At 45.9% G+C, this 24,383-nt stretch overlaps 1 protein-coding gene across 1 annotated transcript in view; it reads right to left on the reverse strand.

Annotated features, from left to right (window-relative positions):
- SCN4A (sodium channel, voltage gated, type IV alpha subunit) overlaps positions 1-24,383 on the reverse strand; it is a 120,792-nt gene that overhangs the window by 70,821 nt on the left and 25,588 nt on the right. Inside the window, exons 10-12 of the mRNA XM_015418240.1 lie at positions 22,057-22,209; positions 20,242-20,365; positions 17,248-17,486 (exon numbers count right to left, since the gene is read on the reverse strand). Coding sequence (XP_015273726.1) covers positions 17,248-17,486; positions 20,242-20,365; positions 22,057-22,209 — 516 coding nt within the window. The remainder of the gene's footprint in view (positions 1-17,247; positions 17,487-20,241; positions 20,366-22,056; positions 22,210-24,383) is intronic.

The raw sequence follows: 24,383 nt of genomic DNA on the forward strand, positions 1-24,383 counted from the left end.
GTGAAGAAGTACTTCCTTTTATCCGTTCTAACCCGACCGCTCAGCAATTTCACTGAGTGGGTTTTTAATGTTTCTGTTTTAATGACTTTGTCTTTAATGCTCGTGTTTTACTGGTTTGGTTTCGTCAGTTGCGAGTCACCACCAGCAGATCTCTGGATGGGCGGCATATATTTTAAAACCAATGAATCAATTCATCCTCCTCCCTGATGCAGAGAACCACAGAAGTAGCACAAGGGAGTGTGTGCAGAGCATTTGCACCTGAATGCACAGGACCAGCATCCTAGGTCTAGTTGGCTGACTGCCCTGGAACTTGAAAAGGAGAAAAGCTAGATCTGAGTCCAGTAACATCATGGTGACAGATACCAATAGAACAATGTCTAAGTCCAGGGGCACCTTTAAGACCAACCAAGTTTAATTCTGGGTATACACCACTTGAGCTGCGGTGGATCAAGTGGTTAAGACGCTGAACTGCAGGCTGTGGAAGGTCAGTAGTTCAGCAGTTCGAGACCCGAGTGTGCCGCATGACGGAGTGAGCTCCCGTCTCTCGTTCCAGCTCCTGCCAACCTAGCAGTTCGAAAGCAAGAAATTGCAAGTAGATAAATAGGTACCACTTTGGTGGGAAGGGAACAGCGTTCCGTGCGCCTTGGTGTTGAGTCATGCCGGCCACAGGACCACGGAAACGTCTTCGGACAGTGCTGGCTCTTCGGCTTGGAAACGGAGATGAGCACCGCAACCCTAGAGTCGGACTCGACTGGCTTTCGAGCAAGGGAAACCTTTACCTTTACTTTATACACACAAAAGCTTAGACCCAGAATTCAACTTTATCGATCTTCAAGGTACCCCCAGACTCCAACTTTGTCCTGTTGCTTCAGATCAACACAGCTGCCCAACCTGAATCAAAATACCAATAGGTGTCTGACAAAGAGAGCTTCCACTCCCAAAAGTCCATACCCCAGGAATCCTGCTGGTCTCTAAGGTGCTCAAACTGAGCCGTTCTTCAGTAGACCAGGACAACTCACCCACCTGAAAATACCCAAGAGGAGGAAGTGTTGGATGGTTATGGACTGAACTACACGTGGTGTGTCCAACTCTGAGTTGGGAAATCCCTGGAGATCTTATTGAGATATATGTCAGAGTGATATGAGGTAGCAAGCAGTTACTATAGATCAGTTTGATCTGTTTGTCAGACCTAGCTGTCAAGCTAGTAATCATGTAATTACAGCCAGGTGTTTTCTAGCAGGTGTTGCTCTTACAGGTCTTGTTAGAGTTAGTGATTACATCACCTCGTTAGAAATTGGCTGGGGTTGAGTATAATAGCTATCTGTTTAGTAAGCTAATGGGGACTTAGTTCTCATAGCCTAAGGCACGACATGCTGTTCAATAGCCTGTAAATATCTCTGTATATATTCACCTTTATAACTATATAAATTCTCTGTGCACCTTCATAACTGGTCAGTCTCCCACTTCTTATTTAAAACACCCAATGGATCTGGGGGTGTGGGGGGCCAGGTTGGAAGAAAAATGTGAAAAATTTTAAAGGGGGGGTTTAAATACCCCCCCCCCAGACAGAGGAATACATTGTCTGTGCAAGCTCAGACAAGCAAAGGGGAGGATGAACCTTAGCGCCCCCCCCCCCCCCAAGGGGGCAGTGGCACTGCGGGTAGACGTGAAGCAACACGAGCCACCACTGCCCCCCTTCAGCTGGCCATGAGAGCGGGTGGGGGAGCAGGAGCCGCTGCGGTTTGCATCACCACTAGGCCTAGAGTAGTGCGGCCCACAGGCTCTAGGGAGGCCTAGCGACTCCAGGGAAGCCTGTACTAGAGTTAGGGTTGCCAAGTACGTACCTTGGAAGAAAAAGAGATCAAGACAAGGTGTGTGGAAAAGTAGGAGTGAAAAGACAACCAGGAACATAACTATGTGGAACTATAGGAAAGAAAGCTTTGAAACAAGAACATATATAGGGGGGGGGGGGGAGCTACGTGGATTTGTTGAGGCAAAAGAAAAAGAAAAAAAGAGAGCAAGACGAGGTGCGTGGAAAGGCAAGATCAAGAATGCAGCTTGGGACACAATTAGGTGGAAGAATAGAAGAAGCAGCTTGGAAATAAAATCTCACGCATGTAAAGAAAAAAGCCATGTGGACTCATTGAGGCAGAAAAATAAACTTCAGATTCATAGGAAAAAAATTAAGATGTATGAAGGCTAATGGGTGTTGTAGAATAGTGGATCTACCGGTAAAATGAATTGATGGTCTTGTTGAATTTTAATAGTGATGAATTTGCTTTTAAGAATAATCATGTATTTATGTGAGATGGGTATACTGGTAGTACAAAATATGAGAAGCAATTTTCCATTGATTGGGGATAAGAAAATAAGGATTGGGGTTAAAACAGTTTTGAGGACTTTTATAGGAAATATGAATTTATGGCCTCCATTGTACAATAACTTGGATGAATTTGTTTAAGTATTTCAGTTAGGTAGGTGATTGATATATGTAGTAAGTTTGTTTCTCCCTTACACTAGTATTTATTTATCGGTTATATAGGGGGTTTAATTAGGGTTGTAGATGGTTGATTTGTAATAGGGATTTTTGTTAAAGAAGAATTTATGGCTCTTGTCGTAATTGGATATAGATAAATGGGTTTATATGATTAGTTAATTAGTTAGTAATATTTGAGGGGTGTAAGGTATTTTTGGGATGAAAATTAAATGACTAAATGGTTTGTTAAAAATGGGAAGAAATGTGTTTTATATGTTTATATATTTAACTATTTATTTATGTAGCTATGTGGGTATGGCGGCTATAAGGTACTTGATACAAAAAGACAGATATTGCTGTGTATGTTCATCAAATTTTCAATTTTCCAAGTTGTATTTTGTTTTTCAGATACATCAAACAACTCAATAAGAACAAAGTCTTCAGAAGAGAAGAAGAAGAAGGACGGACCTTCCTGGGCTTTCTGTAGTCCGTTTCGAACAATATCTTTCTCAGATGTCCTATAGAACAATAAATATGAGGGGTAACAACTCCATAAACACAATTCCTCAATTTGCTAATTTAACAATAAAGATGAATAATTATACATACAATTCATGTTGTCTATAGTGTTCTTACAATTCCAATCTTGACTGTATATGTGGTGTTTACAAAAGTTCTAGAAATATAAATACCCCAATAAATAAATTAAAACACAGAAATCCAAATGAAGTCCAAAATGAACATACAGAAACTCAGTCGATGCCGAAATGAAGAATGTAGCACAACACGGTGTCTGCAATGTCCGGTTTCCCAGCCGCTTTGGGCCCGGCAGCTGTGATATGTTTATGCTTCACACGTTTGCTGTAGGATAATAAACGTCTAACGGGGAACTCCCATCTCCCATATTCTACAGCAAATTGAGAGACTTCTGTTCTAGATTTGCTTTTGATAAAAGCACTAAGTGATACACGGTGATCCAAGCCGGCAAACGCAGGAAGCATAAACATAGCTCCTGGAAGCTAAACACATCACAGCTGCCGGGCCCAGAGCAGCTGGGAAACGGTCTGTTATGGACATCATGTTGTGCTACATTCTTCATTTCAGCATTGACTGAGTTTAAGAACATAAGAGAACATAAGAGAGATGCCAGTGTTGGATAAGGCCAATGGCCCATCCAGTCCAACGATCCTTTATAATTTCTTCGGCTATAAGGTACTTTACAGATGAAATAGGGAATATAATGTAAAGAAAATGCCTGGGTATTTATTTAGTAGATAGCAGTATAAAAGACGGTAATAAGGAAAGGGGGGTGTAGTCTGATAATTATTAAGGGGAAAATGTGAGACCTTATGTAGAGAATTTAAAGTCTATAGAGAATGGGTAAATTAAATAGTATAAAAAGCAAGTTAAAACTTAATGTGATAACAGCTTTAGGAAGGCGTGCATATAGTGGTGATTTGTGTCCATAGCCTCTATGATTAAGAAAGTAATATGTATGATGGTATAATAACAGTACTGTGTAGGATATATCTGTATCCATATTGTTTTGTGGGGGGTTGTTTTGGAATGTATGTAGTGTGTGTGTGGCATATTGAAAACCCAATAAATAAATTAAAACAAGAGAGTCCCTTGGACTGCAAGAAGATCAAATCAGTCAATCCTAAAAGAAATCAACCCTGACTGTTCCCTCGAAGGCCAGATAATTAAACTGAAGCTCAAATACTTTGGCCACCCAATGAGAAGGGAGCACTCCCTGGAGAAGACCCTGATGCTGGGAAAGATTGAAGGTCAAAGAAGACGGGGGCGGCAAAGGATGAGATGGTTAGACAGTGTCATAGATGCAATGAACATGAAGTTGAGCCAACTTCAGAGGACGGCGGAAGACAGGAAGGCCTGGCGTGATCTGGTCCATGGGGTCGCGAAGAGTCGGACTCGACTGTGCGACTGAACAACAACAAAAATATGCTGCCACAACTGCTTGAAGCAAGAAAAAACAAAGCAAGGAGTCCAGTTTCAAATAGCAAAACCAGGATGGGTAAAACCTCCTCCTCTCCCTTCCCTGCATGGTTTGAGACAAACTGAGGCTGAATAAGCCCACAATTTTCATTTTATGGACACAGACAGAGGCATTACCGTCATCTTGCCTGTTTCAACCCTGTCCTTGAGTCAGAGAGAAATCATTCTCCTTGGGCACCTGCATACTTCTCTGTGTGAGGACAAGAGCAGCCAGGGGCCCTATTTTTAGATGACCTGAGGGTGAAGCAGGCCCCCACCCCGCCTCTTTTCGTCATTATGACCTCCAGAAGCTGCTTCGGGTTCTTTAAAAAAAAATGGAAGAAAGACACGTGCAGCTGTGGATCAGACGTCCTTTCATTTTATGCCTGATAAGATTTTTCTTTATAAATGAAATGCAGCCTTGGAAGACTATGAACATCATCACAGTAGTGGCATTAGGAGAAATGGGGTGGTTAACCCTTTCCCCATGAGCCATTTCAACTTCACCCCCTTTCAACTGCAGCAATCAAATCTGCAAAAAAACCCAACTCCATTTCAGGGGGAAGAACACCAGTCAATTGGAAGACCAACCTCTGAAACCATTTTCACGGGTATCCCTGTAACAGACCATTTGGCCCCAGGTATAGAAGAGCTTCAGGCTCTCCATCCTACTAAAGACACACCTGTTCCATATTTTCAAATGCTGTAAACAGTGGAAATCTGATTTAAGACTCCCCCCTCCTCTAAACTTTTCACAGATTACAAAAATAAAAGAGTGGCTCAAGGAACCAAAGGGATCTGACAGATGATAAGTTCATTATCGTTTCTCTTGTTAAGTCTTAGATTGCATTCCCTATGCAAACCAAGCCTAATCTATGTACATCCTTCACCCTGTAACCCTTGCCTGCGTTTTCCTCCTTTCTCCTGCCTCTGTTCCTCCCCCTCTCCCAAACTTATTAGATGGTGAGCTCTTCAGGACCGGGCCCTGCCCTTTGCTTCCCCCTCCACAGCGCCACATACATCAAGCGTGCCTTATAAATAACAATAGCCGCATACCTTTGTGTCGGCTTCCCAGACTGGTGGAGTGTTGATAACTTGATATCCTACTTGGGACCGGGCAGATGCTACCAGGGCATGCCTGCTTTGGACTGGATTTCATTTAGGAAATACAAGGGGATTAATCAAACAAAGTCCCCTACATTTCCTAAAGGCTGCCAGAAGCTGACTGTGGTTCCAATTTCAGCAACTCCGCAGAGAGATCATGCCTGGGGGTATCCTGAGAAAGCCGTCAGAAGTTAATGAAGAAAAAGCCTAAACTCAGCTTGTTTGATCTGCTACATTACTTCGTTTAATCATTTTTTTAAATTAAATTTCTTTATTTTAAAGCCTTATACATTATAAACAATAGTACGCAATATTGCAAATAAAAATTATCTATTTCCTTTTTTAAAATAATTTTTATTAACATTTTTTGTATAACTCACACACACAAAAAAACAATACAATCTAAAACGATTAACGATAAACCTTAACACTATAAACTAGGTGGTTATTACAATATATTATTATTTGCCGTTCATTGTCACATGTTCATATATAAGTTTAACCAATAAGAAAAGTTTATAGAAAAGAATAATTTTTTCCCTATAATATAGGTAAATATTACAAACAGGTAAGTATTTCCTTATATTTGGCAGGCATATGACATAGGGGTGATTAACTTGCATTGTGGATGTAATCCAAAAACGGCATCCATTTGACCAATAAATTTGTGGTAAGTCCTCGTTCTTTGATTCTTTTTAAAGTATCCGGTATTTTATCCATTGTCAATAGGTCCCATAATTTTGTGAACCATCTTTCAGTGGATATAGGGTTGGCGTCCTTCCAGCTAGAAGCTATCAAAGTCTTGGCCACTGAGAGCATGATGGAGATTAATTCTTGTCGTATTTTGAGTATCGTATTGTCTGTCCAGAGATCTAATAAAATTAGTTTCGGGGTTTTCGCAATCTCATAACCCGTTATATCCTTAATATACATAATTATATTTTCCCAAAACGCTTTTACTATGTGACAGACCCACCAGCAATGTAGAAAGGAACCACGTTTGCCACATTTCCTCCAACAAAGATATGAGTAAGTGGGGGAAATATGGTGTATTTTGCTTGGGGTACTGTACCACCTCATCATCAATTTAAATGCCTGTAATCTTATAGGAATAGATCTGGATGTAAGGGATGGCGAAGACCAGATCTTTTTCCAGTCATTTTCAGTTATGGAGTTGTTACAATCTGCTTGCCAACTTATTTGATATTGTGATGTTTGGGTCTGAATTAATTCCACTAAAGTTTTGTATAAAGATGAGATGATACTTTAAAATTATCTATTTCCAGTGCAATCCTAATCAGAGTTACGTAGCAGTCCATCCAAGCCACATAGGCGTAAATTGTGCATAGGACTGTTATGTGCGTTAAGTTCCCCCAAGTCACTTCCAGCTTATACTGACCCCAAGAATTAATGACCTCCCAAACGTCCCCTCATTGACAGCCTTGCTCAGATCTTGCAAACCGAGGGGCGCGGCTTCCTTTATCGAGGGAATCCATCTATTTCCTACTGCCATCTACTTTTCTAGCATTATTGCCTTTTCCAGTGACCCTTGTCTTCTCATAAAGGACTCAAAGTACGATAGCCTCCGTTTGGTCATTTGGCATTCAGGAGAGTTCAGGCTTGATTTGATCTAGTAGGTAAAGGTTTCCCTTGCTCGAAAGCCAGTCGAATCTGACTCTAGGGACGCGATCTAGGACCCACTTATTTCTTTTGAGGGCCCATCTATGGTATCCGTAGAACTCTCCTTCAACACCACATTTCAAATGAATCTACTATCTTCCTGTCAGCTTTCTTCATTGTCCAGCTTTCACACCCCGACATCGTAATAAGGAATACCGTGGCATCAATTAACTTGATCTTGGTCGCCAGCAAGCTGCCTTATGCTGCAGGATGTTTCCTAGCTCCTCCGTGGCTGCCCTTCCCGGTCTCTAGGGCTGCCAAGTCCCCCCAGGGGGTGGGGAAAACCCCGCCCCAGAGGCTTGTTCCCCACCGCCACCGGATCGGGCCCCGGGGGGAACCCCACCCCGGTGTGCGCATCACCAGGAAGTGACGTTATGACGCCGGGCACGCTGGGGGCGGGGCCACGACCATCCGAGGGGGAAACTCTATGTTTCCCCCTTGGATGGTCGTGGCCCCACCCCAGCGTGTCAGGCGTCATAACATCACTTCCTGGTAACGTGCGTGCGGCGCAGGCATAGGACACCGGACGGGAGTCCCCTGCTCCCGAAGATTTTCGACTTGGCAACCCTACCAGTCTCCATCTCCTTCTGATTTCTTGGTTGCAGCTTCCCTTTTGGCTGAAAACTGAGCCAAAGAATAGAAAATCTTTAACAATTTAAATTTCTTCATTATCAACCTTAGTTCCCCAGGAGTCATTACTTTTATCTTCTTGATGTTCGGCTGTAATTTTGCCTTGGCACTCTCTGCTTTAATCTTCAGCAGCAGCTGTTTCACGTCTTCACTATTTTCTGCCACTAATGTGGTGTTTTCTGCATATCTCAAGTCGTTAATATTACTTCCACAGTGACTTTTCACACCACCTTCATCTAAATCTAATCCAGTTTTCCTTATGATCTGCATATAGATAAAATGCATCCTTGTATGTCATCTTGGCCAACTGGAAATCATCCTGTTTCTCCATATTCTGTCCTAATAGTAGATTCTTGTCCAGAGTACAGGTTGCACATCAAAACAATCAGATGTGGCACATTCATTTATTTTCAAACCAAACACAACTTTTCATGATCCATGCAGTCAAAAACTTTGCTTTAATCTATGAGACACAAGCTGATTTTCTTCTCTCTTTGTCAGCTAAGAAGAAGAAGAAGAAGAAGAGATTGGATTTATACCCCTCCCTTCACTTGGAGTCTCAGAGCGGCTTACAAACTCCTCTCCCTTCCCCTCCCCACAACAGACACCCTGTTAGGTGGGTGGGGCTGAGAGAACTCTGACACAAACTGCTCTTTTTCCAAGGACAGCTCTTATCAGAACTAGAGCTTGCCCAAGGTCATCCAGCCAGGTGCAAGTGGAGGAGTGGGGAATCAAACCCGGTTCTCCCAGATTAGAGTCCGCACACTTAACCACTACACCAAACTGGCTCGCTGCCATAGCCTGGAATGTGGCGGAGCCCATCCTCCCTCTTCACTCCTTCCCCTCCCCATGTCTCATCTGCTATGCTCTGTTATCTGTAGGGTGTCCTTGACGGCTTGGCTTCGCCGGGTCTGCTTTTCCCGCTGGGAATGTAATGGTTCTGAGTTGCCTACCTTCCCAGGTGCTTGCTTATTGGGTTTACTGTATCAGGGGGTCGGGTTCAAAGGGGGTATAATTGTACAGGCAGGTCTTTTCCCCGCTATTCCTGACACAAGAGATCATGGTGTCTCAAGTGCTAATGCTCAATAAACTGAAACTTCTGAAGGAACGTTGTTGAGTGTTTTGACTGGGAAGCCTGACACTCTTATGTCCCAGTAACCAACACAAATTTGCAAAATCATCTCTTAGGATTGTAATAGCATAGAAAACTAATCATTCCTTGGTGAGGCTTCGACTCAGACATCTGGAACCGCAGCAATTCCCAGGAAGGATCCCATAACCAATGCTCCCTCTAAGCTGTGGAGTTTTATGAGCAAAAATTCTACTTTGTGAGCTGCTGGCATTGTGAGCAAGCGATTCGGCTACTGCATAAATTAGTTTGCTCTGGAGCCATCCCTTCCTGAGCTAAGACAAAAATGTGTGAGCGGGAGGCTAAAAAACTGTGAGCAAGCTCACACCAACTCAGCTTAGAGGAAACACTGGCCATTAGGATAGTCTGCTCTCAGAGGCTGATGGATCTGGGGGGCTTCCTGACAGTGCCCGGGGGGGGGGGTTCTCATCTGCAAAGCTGGCTCTCCTGGCCAACATTTGGAACACAGAAATGACCTGGGTGGTGGAAACAATAGCTTCTGAGCTCTGTTCTTGCATAGTGTTGAATGCTCATTGGCTCAGCAGGGAGTTTCAAGAGATGAACTAACTGGGGAGATGGCTAGAGCATGAGAGGAGGAGGACTTGAATCAAATGTGGCCAGAAAGGACTGAGAGTGCCTTCTTGCACCACCTATGTGGTGTTGATGACAGCAAAGGAGGCTAACATCCCTGCCACCACCGTATCATCCGATAAAGCATTTCCGGGCTGTCAGAGGGCTTGCATCTTAGGCCCCTGACAACATGGATCCAAAAGATGCCTAGGCTGGCTGTGACTCATTTGCAAGTCATTTTGTGGATAAATATGGGTTGCATCTGTCACAAACTGAGCTCCATGGTTAACTCAGTTCAGTCTAGGGACATTATCGGAGCACAATGCTGTCCTAGCTGTATGGCTGACTTTTAGTTGGTGATGCCTGATGAAGTAGAAAAACTGTTTAGAAGTGTGTGATCTACCATGTTTTGGTAGATCCCTTGCATTTCCTGGCTGATAGTTTCTTTTTTTTTGGTGTCTTTATTTTTTATCGCTTTCCTACAAACACTATAGGAAGGGGGAAATAAGGGAATTACTAAGACTAACAAATAAAACTACTAAATAAAGCAAGGCTCATAAACATACATACATTATTATTTGTCATTCATACAGATTAGATATAAGAAAGAAAGAAAGTATGAAATGTTATTGCTTGATTTCTTACCATAATAAAACTATTATAAGCCTATTTTGGAGTACATTATAGCCTATAATTTTTAACATTTGAGCGGTCATGATTCCCTAACGTTACAAAAATTTGTTATTTTCTCCTGTGTTTGTTTTTATCATAAAACAGCTTAACCTTAAGAGTTTTCGGAACTGCTTCTCCTTTTTCAGAGTCAAAATCTTCTGGAGAGCTACCAGAACTGCTTAAGTTGTCATCAGACTCATGGGCACTTTTGGGTTCTTCTTGTGTGCTGTCTTCTGCTTTTCCTTTGTCTTTCATTGCTCTTATTTGTTTATCCAAAAAAGACTTTGATTTCTGAGCAGAGTCAATCTTCATCTCTTTATTGCTATACGTGAAGAGTCGTCCTTCTGGAAACAACCATCTGAAGGGGATGGAATGATCATGTAAAAAAGATTAGATTTTTATATTGTTGTTTCCTTTTTCTTATTTCAAATGGAATGTCCTTCAAAACTTTGCCTTTGATTTTCATAGGGTTCCCAGTTGTCGTTTTCAAGATTACATCTCTTGTAGACCTTTTGGAGAATTTAACAAATATTTTACCCAGAAGCTTATTTTTCTTGATAAAATCCAGATAGGTTTGATAAACCAAGTCCATATCGCTTTGTAGTATATCTGCTTTAAAATCTAACACTGGCACCAATGCTTCACTTAATATTTCTTTTAGATTTTGCCCTTTCTGTTCTGGGACTCCTTGAAAACGTAAGACATACATTGATTTCTCCATTTGAAGCTGTAATAATTGCTCTTTTTCAGAGACCCATTCTTTTCCCACTTCCTCCAGTCGCTGTTTGATATAATCAGTCTTAGCATCCACTTGTTTAATCGCTTTATCCATTTCATCTGCTCTCTTGTCCATTCCCACCAATTGCTTCTGGAAACAGTAGAGTTTATTATTGATGTTGGACATCTGATCCAGCAGAGGGCACAACGCCGCTGCCATCATAGTAGGGAAGTCAGGAACTGCTTCCGGAGCTGAAGTAGAAGCTGCAGAATGGGTAGGTCCAGGAGAAGGTCTTTTTCTCCATGCCATTTTCTCTGCTCTTCCCGACATGTTTACACAAGATAAGACTCGTTTGAACAAACTGAAAGTTCATCAATTTCAGAACGCTTTGAGCTATTTTGCACCCTATTTGCTTTATTTAAAGATCTCTTGCTACTGTCATCGATTTGCCTCCAAGCCGCTGCACATGAACTGCTGTTTTTCGGGGGGGAATCCCCTCCTCCTCCTCCCCTCCCTCTACGTCTCTCCCTCTAAGTCCATTTCTTTGCTTTTTCAGCTCACACAGCTTAGAAGGACTCACTTTACTCACAGTCCAATCAGTCCGCTTTTCAGGCTGCAGGAAGATTGGGGTGTCACTTGATCACTTGCCTGCTTTGCCTGGTGTGCCTTGAAATCACCATATTGGCCTCACAGTGGCATGACCTTCTGGAGTAAAGGAGTGCCTCAATTCCTCGGCCGTTGTCTTGGAAGAGGCACCCCTCGCACCCCAGGCTTGGAGCCCCCTACAAGGGTTCTGGGGGGACTCGAAATCATCTGAGCCCCCTCCTATCTGCCGTGATCCAGGGTGCCCACATCGGAGCTCGATGGGGTGTGCCTGGTCCAAGAGTCGTCAAAATCGGAAGTCCCTGGCTGATAGTTTCTAAGCTTCTAGCAACTAGTGCACATTCTGGAGAGTGTGAGATAGAATAAAAGGTAAAGGTAAAGGTTCCCTTGCTCGAAAGCCAGTCGAGTCCGACTCTAGGGTTGCGGTGCTCATCTCCATTTCAAAGCCGAAGAGCCAGCGCTGTCCGAAGATGTTTCCGTGGTCATGTGGCTGGCATGACTAAACACCAAGGCGCACGGAACGCTGTTACCTTCCCACCGAAGTGATACCTATTGATCTACTTGCAATTTCTTGTTTTCGAACTGCTAGGTTGGCAGGAGCTGGAACTAGAGACGGGAGCTCACTCCGTCATACGGCACCCGGGTCTCGAAGTGCTGAATTACTGACCTTCCACAGCCTGCAGTTCAGCGTCTTAACCACTTGAGCCACCGCAGCTCTTTAAATCTTTAAATAGAATACTAATCTTTAAATAGAATACTTTTACACAAACAAGGAAAATATAAGGCAACATGGCGGAATGGGCCTGCTCAGGCCTCTAGGCCCTGTTCCACACTGCCCTCCAAGGTGTTCCCTACAGCTGTAGAGGCGTGTCTCTCTCTCCGGTAACCCACCACCACCACCTGACCTCTGTAGGAATTGCCCGCTGAGAGGGTAAGGACTCCCAACTTCCCTTCCCAGTTCTTAGGCCTTGCCTCTGTGTCTCCCACTGCCCAGTGCCTGGTCCTCACGTGGACAGTTTACTGCCTTGTGAGCACCTGGAGGAATACCTACTTGTCAATTGCCTGTCTTTCCTGCAGGTGCTCCCTTTTTAAAATAGCTGAGATGGTGGAGGTCTATGTGGTACAAAGAAACACTACCAGCATCCAAAGTTATAAAACGTTCATTAAAAAGAAAATGTACACAAGCATAGTTTTAGCACAGCACCAGATTGAGCAAAGGATTCAAAAGAAATTGGTGAAATACACTTCCTCTGTGCCTCTCTCTATACATGCCCTATCAGATGTTAAAATATAGGACAGGCTTAGAAACAAGTTAGGAAGTTACAGATCTCTACCGAGGTACCATTACCTTAAAGCCTTTTGTACCCCTCCAGGCCAGCACATGGTCAATGGCTGCTTCTTCCAGACCTAAACTACGAGTTCTGTCTGCTCTGATGGACTCAGGACACAAGAGGCCTTCCTCCTTGCTCCCCTGAGTTTTATCTTGTCTTTCCTCTCCCACTGACCAGGTCAGACTGGAGCAGAGATGCTTTTCCTGAGGATTCTTCCTGGAGATGATACCTGGAACCTTTCTAGTCTAAAGTCCTCCAAATCTCTGTTCCCTGCTTGGGCATCCTAGACCTATTAGCATTTGTATGAAGGTGGACGGGGGTAAGTCTGGAAAGCAACTTAACTGATTTCCCCTTCCTGCCTGTTCTCTGCCCATCTGACATCCTTACACACCGTGGTCCTTTAATTTTGTACCATTTTGAAAGCAGAGCTTAGCTCCCCCCTTCCTTCCCCATATCACATGCAAGTAGAGTGTTCAGATGGATATTTTGCCCACAGCCCCCCTGTAGTAGGATTGCCAGACCTATCAGTGGAGGTACCCCAACTCCAGGCCCCACCACCAATCATCTGGCTGGTAGGGCGGTCTTACCCTCAAAAAGAGCGAGGCCCAGTCAACATTGCAGCAACATGTCTACATCCAGGGCTCTTTTTGTAGAAAAAGCCCAGCAAGAACTCAATAGCATAATAGGCCACACCCAACACCAGAAACGCATTAGCATATTAGGCCACACCCCTGCCAGCACAGCTCATTAGCACATTAGGCCGCACCCCCATGTTACAAGAAGTGTGGTCATCTAGCCACACCCACCTTTTGCTTGTTATTCTGTTTACCTTGTTTGTTGTCAAAACCCAGGGCCTTTTTTTGGAGCAGGAACTCCTTTGCATGTTAGGCCACACACCCCTAATGTAGCCAATCCTAATGAGTTTCTGCTGTTGGGTGTGGCCTATTATGCTAATGAGTTCCTGCTGGGTGTGGCCAACTCAGGAGCCAGCCTGAACTCCGTTCCTGTGCGTTCCTGCCCAAAAATAGCCCTGCTACGTCACTTCTGACATCATGTTGGTGACATCAAGGCAACACTCTGGTATTTGGGCAAAAACTCTATGGCAGGAGCCAAGTTTACCATAGAGTTTTTGCCCAAATACCAGAGCATTGCCTGATCTTGTTGTGTGATGATGCCCCTTCCGGGTCATGTCAAAAGTGACGTAGACACGTTGCTGCAACGTTGGCTGGGCCTCCCTCCCACTCCCGGTAAATCCCCCCCATCCCCTGCCAGTTGCCAGGAGGGACCTGGCAACCCTTCCCCGCAGTCGCCCCTTTGAATGGATCAGAGAGGGTTTGTTTCTAATCCAGTGTAATAGGGGAAGCCCTGAAAAGCTGACAAATGAAAGGGATTCCTGCTAATGTGTGGGGGGGGGGGGGGAATCCCTGTAAGGAAGAAGCTCCCTGTAAGGAAGAAGTCCATTGTGTCAGCTCCCACTGCTTTCCCTATGAGGACTATGGGGTATAGATGGACTGTAAGCTAAATGTGAGCAGTCAGAGTGATGCAGCAGCAAAAAAGGCTAATGTGATCTTGGACTGCATCAACAGAGGCATAACTGTCAGCAATGCTGCCATGAGTGTGGAGGTGTTTACTTTTTACTTCGCATTCCTTCCCATGCGCTTAATTGCTTGTGTGCCGCAATGCTTATCTTGAAGGTTATGCTGGAGGGTATGTGGTGTCTACTTCTCGTGGGAGAGTTTCTTTCCTGGCTAAGCGTCCGTTTGAGAATTGCCCACGTGCGGGCCTCAGCCTAACTGGCCCGGATGATGGGGGTGTGTGCATACGAATACCCTATATCCCATTATGCGCATATGTATCCCACCATTCCTAACAGTGCTCATGATAATGCATCTATGGCTTTTCAATAAAAGTAAAACCTTCTTGGAAGCGTGTACTGCGTTGTTTAGCTGTGGGTCCTGACAATAACATCCAAATCGCAAGATGTCATAGTCCTGCTGTACACTGCATTGTTCAGGCCACACCTGGAGTATTGTGTGCAGTTCTGGAGGCCTCACTTCAAAAAGAGTGTGGGCAGAATGAAGCAGGGACAAAAGAGAGCGTTGAGGATGATTGGGGGCCTGGAGACCAAGCCCCGTGAGGAAAGGCTGAGGGACTTGGGAATGTTCAGTCTGGAGAAGAGGAGGCTGAGGGGGGACATGATGGCTCTCTTGAAGTATTTCAAGGGCTGTCAGAGGAGAAGGGCAGGGAGCTGTTTCTGTTGGCAGCAGAGGACAGAACCCACAACAATGGGTTTAAATTAAGGGCGGGAAGGTACTGGCTGTATATAAGGGGAAACTTTTTTACTGTAAGAGTTGCACAGCAGTGGAATCAGCTGCCTAGGGAGGTGGTCAGCTCCCCCTCCCTGGCAGTCTTTAAGCAGCGGCTGGACAAACCCTGGTCAGGGATGCTCTGGCTTATCCTGCATTGAGCAGGAGGCTGGACTAGATGACCTCTGTGGCCCCTTCCCACTCTGTGATTCCCTGAGTCCCTGTCTCAGCACTGGAACCATGGGGGGGGGATGGATGCCTATCTTTGTCACTGCTGCCATGGGCAAGTGGGCAAGCCAGCAAACTGGAAAGGAGCAGTGACCCAGAGGGCGGTTTCTCACTGTTCATACCACCTCTTTTATAGGAGGCTGATGTTTAAAATGATGACTTTCACGTACCGATTCATGGAAAACAAAACCATTAATAAACTTTGGTGATCAGCAGGAGATCTAGGAGACACAGCAAGGTACATTACGTGCTCTTGGTTCTCAGCTACTTTTCTAAAGGGGGGGAGGGGAGAAATCCCAGTATCTTTTCTCCCTGGTGCAGAATTTTAGCTCAACGATTTAACGTTTATAAAGTGCCCAAATTATGGTTTTCTGTACCACCGCAAGCTTTGTAACAGCATTGCCGGTTCCTCCATTCCAAAACGTCTGCCCAAGAACTGGAGAAGGTATAGAAAAGGGCAGCGACGAATGTGGGACAGAATATATTTCAGGTGGGCAGCCCTGTTGGCCTGAAGCAGGAGAACAAATTTAGAGTCCAGTGGCACCTTTAAGACCGACGAAGGTTTATTCAAGGTATAGCTTTCGTGTGCATGCACACTTTTTCAGGTAGACATTTTAAGAAGTTGAAGCTTTTGAGCCTTACAATCAAATTACTGGAAGGGGAGCTGTAAGGATTAGAACTTACAGATCTCAGGCTTTCATGAATGCGGCCAAGCTATAAGTTTTCACAGGTTGGTTGCAGCCTGTTTGGGCTGAGCGTTAATTAAAAGCACCTGGTGGCCTCGACCAGCTGCATAAGATGCCTTTACCTGGCTGCCAGCTAACAAGGGGGGGGGGGAATCTAAGTATGCCCTGATTGGAAGGAGGGGGCTACGTAAACGCGCAGTAGTCACACAAGAAACAAACAGAGGCCGCTGAGGCCTCCAGGACTTCAAGCTGAAATGCTGCGGACTGTGCCCGTGGGAGTGGACTCTCTTTCCTAAGACTTCGGGTGAGAAAACCAGGTCGCAAGATTACCCCAGTGAAGGAAGCCACCAAGGAGTTAATGCTTCAGGCTCAGCCTCTGCCCAGTGCAAGTATAGTGTTGCTGTTGTATTGTTGCCATTGCTGTAATTTGTGAGTGGTTTCTGCCCAGCAAACACTCTTTGTTATTTGAAGGATTCAAATAAATGCAGAGGTATTTTTTAACCCACCACGCTGGGAGTGTCTGCTGAGTGTCTGTCTGCATCCTCGAGAGGAACCCAGAAAAAGAGCCTCAGCAAAGGACCAGGACCCAGTGGGAACCCCAAGGCCCCCGGTGGCTGTGAGCTCAGCGCCTGAGAACGGGAGAGTGTTTGTCCTTGGTCCAGACAGGAGCATAACAGAAGTTTGTGGGATTATAAATGGCGTGAAAAGAAAGCGCTCTGTCCCTCTCAAGCCACTGGAGCCGCTGGTCATTCAGTGAAACTGACAGAGACAGGAAGTATTTCTGCAAACAATGCCCCACTCACCTACGAAACGGACAACGGGTCGGTCGCATAGATGGCTTTTTGGAAAAGGTTGGAATTCAGGGTTGCAGGTTCATCAAAGCCATTACAGCTGCAACGGAGCCTCCATTTGCAAAAAATCCCCAACCCTCTCCCTGCGGCTCCACTTGGGAGCTTCCCAAGGGCATCTTGGTAAGACAGAATGATGGGGAAGAGGTGCCACCAACTTTTCCCATGGCCACTCTTACTGTCTCATGGTACCAAGGCTCACTTCTCCAGCTTTCCAAGTTCCCCAACTGCCAAACCAAAATGCAAAAAACAGACGGCATGCCGTTCTCACCAGGTTGCCCACGCCCAGCACGTGGTTGAACTCCTCAGTCATTGGGTAGTGTTCCATGGCCATGAAGACAGTATTGAGGACAATGCAGATGGTGATCCCCAGATCCACAAAGGGGTCCATGACGATGAGCTTGACAAACTGCTTAAACTTTACCCACGGCAGGCAACAGTTCCACACGAGGACCGCGTTGGCAAACTTGTACCACCAGGGCGGACACTTCTGGTGTGCCTCCTCCAGCTCTGAAAGCAGAAGCCAAGAGACTTCAGTGCAAGCAGCTAGTTACCGAGGGCCAGGGGTCATTTCCTGCAGGAGCGCACAGGAGCGGAGCTCCGGCAGTAAAGAGCCCAGGGGGCGGGCACATGCAACAAGCCCCACCCCCTGCTCCCAGCAGCCCTCAGTTAGAGCAAGAAGCAGCCAGGTAAGTTGCAGAGCCCCCCCCCCCCGGCCCAAAACAGTCCAGTGGCACCTTTAAGACCAAGTTTTATTCAGGTACAAGCTCTCCCTCCTCTGTGAGGACTGATCTGCACGTTCCCCCATCCAATAGCTAGCAATCCAAAACAGTCCAGTGGAGCCTGAATGGTGGGTGTTGCCTTCTGACACGCTTCCGGTGATGTCAGGGGGTGTGGCATATGCAAATAAGGTATGCTAATGAGTTATGCTAGTGAGCTCCTGCACCTCTTTTTCTATGAAATGACCCCTGCCGAGGGCCACCATGAAGCTGGAGGTCAGTGACATCAATTGACAAGCTTTCAATGCTGATGGCGAACTCTTTAAAAAGCCAGTGCACAGATGCACCGGACTCCTCCTAAATTCAGTAGGAAAGCAAGTTAAAAGATAATATTTCCTTTCAGTTCACACCCAATGCTAGAAGGCGTTTCCCACTTAAGGGGAAAGCCACTGTTTGCTTTTAGCATTAAGGGCCTCTAAGGGTGACGTTCCTCTGGCAAACGCCACATCAGTAGTAATGAGACTATAAAAGTAAAGGTCTCCCTTGCTCGAAAGCCAGTCGAATCCGACTCTAGGGTTGCGGTGCTTGTCTCCGTTTCCAAGCCGAAGAGCCAGCACTGTCTGAAGACATTTCCGTCATCATGTGGCCGGCATGACTAAATGCTGAAGGGCACGGAACGCTGTTCCCTTCCCACCGAAGCGGTACCTATTTATCTACTTGCAATTTCTTGCTTTCGAACTGCTAGGTTGGCAGGAGCTGGGGCCACAGACGGGAGCTCACTCTGTCATGCAGCACTCGGGTCTCGAACTTCCGAGCTACTGGCCTTACGGTCTGCAGCTCAGCGTCTTAACCTCTGAGCCGCCGTAGCCCTTAATGAGACTATAGTAAAGTAAAGGTAAAGGTTCCCTTGCTCGAAAGCCAGTCGAATCCGACTCTAGGGTTACGGTGCTCTTCTCCGTTTCAAAGCCGAAGACCCAGCGCTGTCCGAAGACGTTCCCGTGGTCATGTGGCCGGCATGACTCAACACCAAGGCACACGGAACGCTGTTACCTTCCCACCGAAGTGGTCCCTATTTATCTACTTGCAGTTTCTTGCTTTCGAACTGCTAGGTTGGCAGGAGCTGGGGCCACAGACGGGAGCTCACTCCGTCATGTGGCACACTCCAGTCTCGAACTGCTGAACTACAGACCTTCCACAGCCTGCAGTTCCCCGTCCCCCCCGAGTCTTCCACCGTGGCCCTTAATGAGACTATAGCCACTAGTAAACTGCTAAAAGAAAGGAGAATCATCCCACAGGAAAGGATCTTTTTCTACAGAACACCAAAGAGGGACACATGAGAATTAAGGAGGGAAAAGGACACTGGGATACTTCCGCACTGTCATTTCGGTCACTCGCTTGTCCCTATTGCTTTGGGTCCCGTCCCCCCGCCCCTTTCCCACGTGTGTTTTGCTCCCTTTGAGAGACACATTGGGGGGGGGCCTGAAGCAATATTTATTTATTTATTTTAAAAACAATTTTATTTGGATATAACATCAAGTCAACCACTGTAACATTTTAGCATCCATCTTATATCATTTTCTCCCCGTCTCTCCCCCCTTCCGGCTTCCCGCAGTGCTCCCACCTCCCTTCCAAATCTTCTATTTTCTTCTCTCTTCTCCCCACATCAATAATTAAACTTATAAGGTAACATTTCTTTAAGCTATTATTCTTACACATTTGAACTAACTCTAAGTGTCCTTCTATCTCTAATAGTTATCAAAGCAAAATAGATTATTCTTCACATCCCAATATTTCTCCAGATAGTCTTTAAGATCTATCCAATCTGCAAAAAATTCTTCCACTTCCTGATTCTTGAGCTGGAACCCTGAAGGAATATTTATTTATTGATTCTTTAGATTTGTATCCCGCCTTCCCCGAGGGCTCAGGACGGCTAACAGGGACAAAATGGGTGTGAGGAGTTTTGGCTGCTGCTTGTCTTAGAAATCTAGAAGAGATTCTAAACTCCGCAGCAGTTTCTACCGGCTATTATTATATTAGTTTTTTAAAAAAAATAATTTATTTATAGATTTTAATTACAAAAAAGAAAATTCATCTTTACAATACATTCTTTGGAGTACAAAAATATACATTTTTCCCCATCCATTTATTTACTTTAGTCCACTTTTTCCGAAAGTCATTGTCATCTCGCTCTGCTAATATCAGATTTAATCTGTCCATTTCTGCTATTTCAAGGATTTTTTTCAGTTATCTCATCTCTTTTAGGTATTATATCTGTTTTCCATTTTTTTGCTACGAGGATTCTACCGACCGCGAGAATATATAAAATAATGCATCGGTCATCTCTCTTAATTCCGTCTGGTAACATATTGAGAAGGAAAGTTTCTGGAAGGAGTTGCAATTCTATCTCTGTAATCTCTTTTATCAATATTATTATATTAGTTGATCTTTCTTCATTTTTAAATGTCAACTCGGAAAAATATTCAAAACGATACACATTAATGAAAACTGATCGATCCAGCTCTGCCCAAAGCCAGGGAGACATTTACCATCCAGGGTGTTGGAGACGACGCTGAGGGCGCTTCCTGCTCGTTTCTGCAGACCCGCCCCGTCTTGATTGCCCACCTGCAGGTGGTTCTGGTCAGACTTCACGGGTCCCTCCGAGGGATCTGACTGCAACGAACATGCAAGTTCCAGCGTTAAGAGGAGGGTTCAGCAGCTGCCTTGAGCTGGGTGCAAAGATGGCACAGAAATCCTTTGGAAGAAAAGCCGTTTCTTTGCTAAAGGAGAAGGGCTGGCTCAGGGCCTTGGCAGGACTGGAACCCAATGTGGGTCTTTTAAGTGGTGCTGGGGTAGGGGTGGGGGGGCAGGGATTCAGCCTGTGTGGCATGCCAATGTTCCCTCTAAGCTGTGGAGTCTTGTGAGCAAGAATTCTGTTTTGTGAGCTACTGGCATTAAAGTTGTGAGCAAGCGATTTGGCTACTGCATAAATTAGTCTGCTCTGGAGGCATCCTGCCTGAGCTAGGACAAAAATGTGTGAGCCGGAGGCTAAAAAACTGTGAGCTAGCTCACACCAACTCAGCTTAGAGGGAACACTGGTGGCATCCCACTGCTCTGGCCAAAGGAAGGAACTGCAATGAGACTAAAGGTAAAGGCTTCCCTTGCTCGAAAGCCAGTCAAATCCGACTCTAGGGTTGCGGTGTTCATCTCCGTTTCAAAACCGAAGAGCCAGCGCTGTCCGAAGACATTTCTGAGGTCATGTGGCCGGAATGACTAAACACCAAGGCACACGGAACGCTGTTCCCTTCCCACCGAAGTGGTCCCTATTTATCTACTTGCAATTTCTTGCTTTCGAACTGCTAGGTTGGCAGGAGCTGGAAGTAGAGACGGGAGCTCACTCCCTCATGCGGCACCCGGGTCTTGAACTGCTGAACTACTGACCTTTCACAGCCCGCAGTTCAGCGTCTTAACCACTTGAGCCACCGCAACTCCTTTGCAATGAGACTAGCCATACTTTTTTAAAAATCCCATCCTGATACCCCCCCCCCCAGCATCCTACAGCTCTACCCAGCATTTTTTGGGAGGGGCAATCAGGATCCAGTTCCTAGCTGACGAGCTGGAAAGTTTACTGCCTGCCAGACCTGTATTGTGGGGGCAACCAGAAGCCCCGCTGATTTCCCTTCTCTCCTCCACAAGCTTAGACCAGTGGCAAACCTATGGCACAGGTGCCAGAGGTGGCACTCAGAGCCCTCTCTGTGGGCACGCGTGCCATCGCCCCAGCCAGGCCCAGACCATCGTTAAAGTGTCAAATAATCTGCCAAATAACTTTAAGTCAATGAAAGCATTTGGGATTGCTTTCCTTGCTTTGTTTGGATCATCTTAAGTGAATGGCCTCCAGCTAACTTGGGGCCCCCAAATTTTGTCTTCTTACCCGCCACAGCTCTGTCAATGGCCTTAGAACGGATCTAGGATCTGTTTAGGACTGCACTGTAAAAGAGCTTCTCTTGCCGGCCACAAACTGCTCTGCACCATTTCTGCCTGTGCCTCATTTGCAAGTATCCCAGATCGCCCAGTGAGTGCCTCGTAGTTATTCACTTTCACAGCTCTCAATGCAGCCTTCCTGCTGGTTTGCTGAGCACCAAAGGAGTCGTTGGGGTGCTGCAAATTGGCCATGCATGGCCTACAGTTAAAACCTCTTATCAAGCCTCTTCCAGTACATTTCCTTCAAGCCACTTGTTGAATTGCTTATAAAAATGGGGCTTTTCTCATTTCCCAGCAAGCAGTTGGAAGGGTTTTGGCCTGTGAGACCTGTCCTTTCCCCCTGGCTCTGGGACCCTCCCGTTCCTCTTCCACATATGACGCACCTCGTCTATTGTGGCTGATCGTTCCAACACCACGCGCGGGACAACCCGGCCATTGCAGTCTTGGTCACTGGGTGCCTCTTGGTCTGAGTCCCCCTTCTTTTTCTTCTCCACCGCGATACTCTCTGCAGAGCTGCTGTTTGCTGCTTCTTGAAGCTGCAAGAGACACCATGCAGGTTGGTTAGAGGATGCATAAGACAGCAGCACCACCACCCCCGAGGTGGGGTGGTCAGTATGGAGTACAACTGAGTTTTTGGCACAACTAGACACAGGCCCCGTTCACACGGAGGATTTGCCGCGCTAAAGGCACGAATGTCAGGTGGATTTTCAGGGCGCGATCACACCGCAACATCTGGGAAGCGTAGCACACTTGCGGCCAACCCGTGGCGTCCCACTGAAGATGTGCAGTAAAAAAGTACCTCGGAAAGTACACTAGTATCCGGAAAACCTGGGGCAGGGGCGGTATCAGCAAGCTGCCAATATATCTCCCTGTTCTCTATGTATATGCTCTGTGTATACTCTTTATGTTTCCCTATTCTATGGGTATGCGCTGGTTTGCTTTCACTTTCCCACGTATGCCTGTTTATGCGCTTGATTGCCTAGTTGCAGGAACGTCCGTATCTCTCAAGGCCACAGGTGGTTGCTGGTGGGTAGTAGCTTGGGTGATCTCATGGCATTATCCATGAGAAGCAGTATGTTATGATTAATTAGGAGCGTTGCTTCCCAGGCGCAATGGGAAGACCCACAATTGGGCCTCAGCTTTTTGAATTGACTATATTCTGTTGGGATCCATGCTTATGCTTCATTCTGAACAGTGATCCCGTTATGCACCCATTGCTTCAAATAAAAGTAAAACCTTTCCTACAAGTGTGTGCTTCGTTGATGTGATGGGAGTCTGACAGGCGGGCGTCTGATCGCGGGAGCGCTAGTATCCCGTGGCATCTGGTGCCCGTCCACATCCTGTCGCAAACCAGATGTTTTTCGTAAGCGCATGTGCACAAACACGTAACTGAAAGCAGTGCTGCTCTGCGGAACCGCGTATGCACACATATGCAAAACACTTGCCGTGCCGCTTCTTTGTCACGCTCCAGTATCGCCGTGTGATCGCCAGCTAACAGCCTAAGTACGAAGACTCGGGGAACAGTATGATTGGGCTACCGCGCTTTATTTTGCTCCAGGGCAAACAGCCACGCCTCCCCCCCCCGCCACGTTATCTGGCCCGTGTGACCGGGCCATTGTGGTTTATAATGGCTGCAGTACGTGGGATTTCTGCATGGGATTTTTTTGCCAGTTCTGGCCCCCCGTGGCTTCAGCTTATTCCCTGATTTCCAAGTCTATTTTGTGCCTTAAGTATTTACTTAGGATTTCTTTCTGATTTTTTTCTTTTCTTCTTTTTTAACATTTTATTGTTTTAAACCGATAAGCATTACAAATTAAGTATTTGCTTAGGATTTTTTTCTGATTTTTTTCTTTTCTGATTTTTTAATTAACATTTTATTGTTCTAAACCGATAAGCATTACACATTAAAAAGCCAATAAAATACAATTCAGCAGTGAAAGCACACAATAAGTAACAATTTCTATGTCTACATTTTCACAAGATTAACATAGATTGGTCAATATTGGGGGGAATAACCTTTAACAAGAGATGTACAAACTTAAGGAGACTGACACCTGTAGATGTTGTTACTGAGACATCATGACTTCATAATATAGATAATTAGTAGGACTATTTGGGAGGTAGAATTTTCCATTTCATATTCTAAAAATGGTATCCACTTGTCCAACATATTGATTTCCAGCCCCAAGGGCTGTGGGGCACCCCCCGCTCACAAAAGGACCCTTTAAAGGGTCTTTTTGCAAGGCCAATATGCAGCCCACAACCACCGCTCTCCCTCCCTCCCACTAGACTTAAAGGGCCCTCCAGCTGGTCGGCGGGGCACATGGTCTCCGCCGATTAGCTGAAGCCCTTTAAATCAGACAGGGGGAGGGGTGGTTGGGCGAGTGTTGCTCTTGGGGGCGGGGCTTGGGATGGGGCTTCCCCCACCAGCCAGCTGGCCAGGGGCGGATTGAAGCCCCCAGAAGCAGAGGAGCCCCCACCCGGACCGGAGGGCTGGCAAACTGTTGTGTATGCAGATCGCCACCGGGGGCCAGCGGTCAGCCAGAATTGCCAGAGCTTGACTCTGGGATAACAATAGGGACTAGCCTCCTAGTCCCTCCACTGGGGAGCCAATGGGAACCATGGCGGGAGATTCAAACTCACCAATGGTGACCAGGGGTGTGTCCCCAGGGATGTATATAGTTGGCCCCCGGGCCGTTGTTCCCCCGGT

The sequence above is a fragment of the Gekko japonicus genome, unplaced genomic scaffold (genome assembly GCF_001447785.1).
Source record: "Gekko japonicus isolate JY-2015 unplaced genomic scaffold, Gekko_japonicus_V1.1 scaffold3213, whole genome shotgun sequence".
Lineage (NCBI taxonomy): Eukaryota > Metazoa > Chordata > Lepidosauria > Squamata > Gekkonidae > Gekko > Gekko japonicus.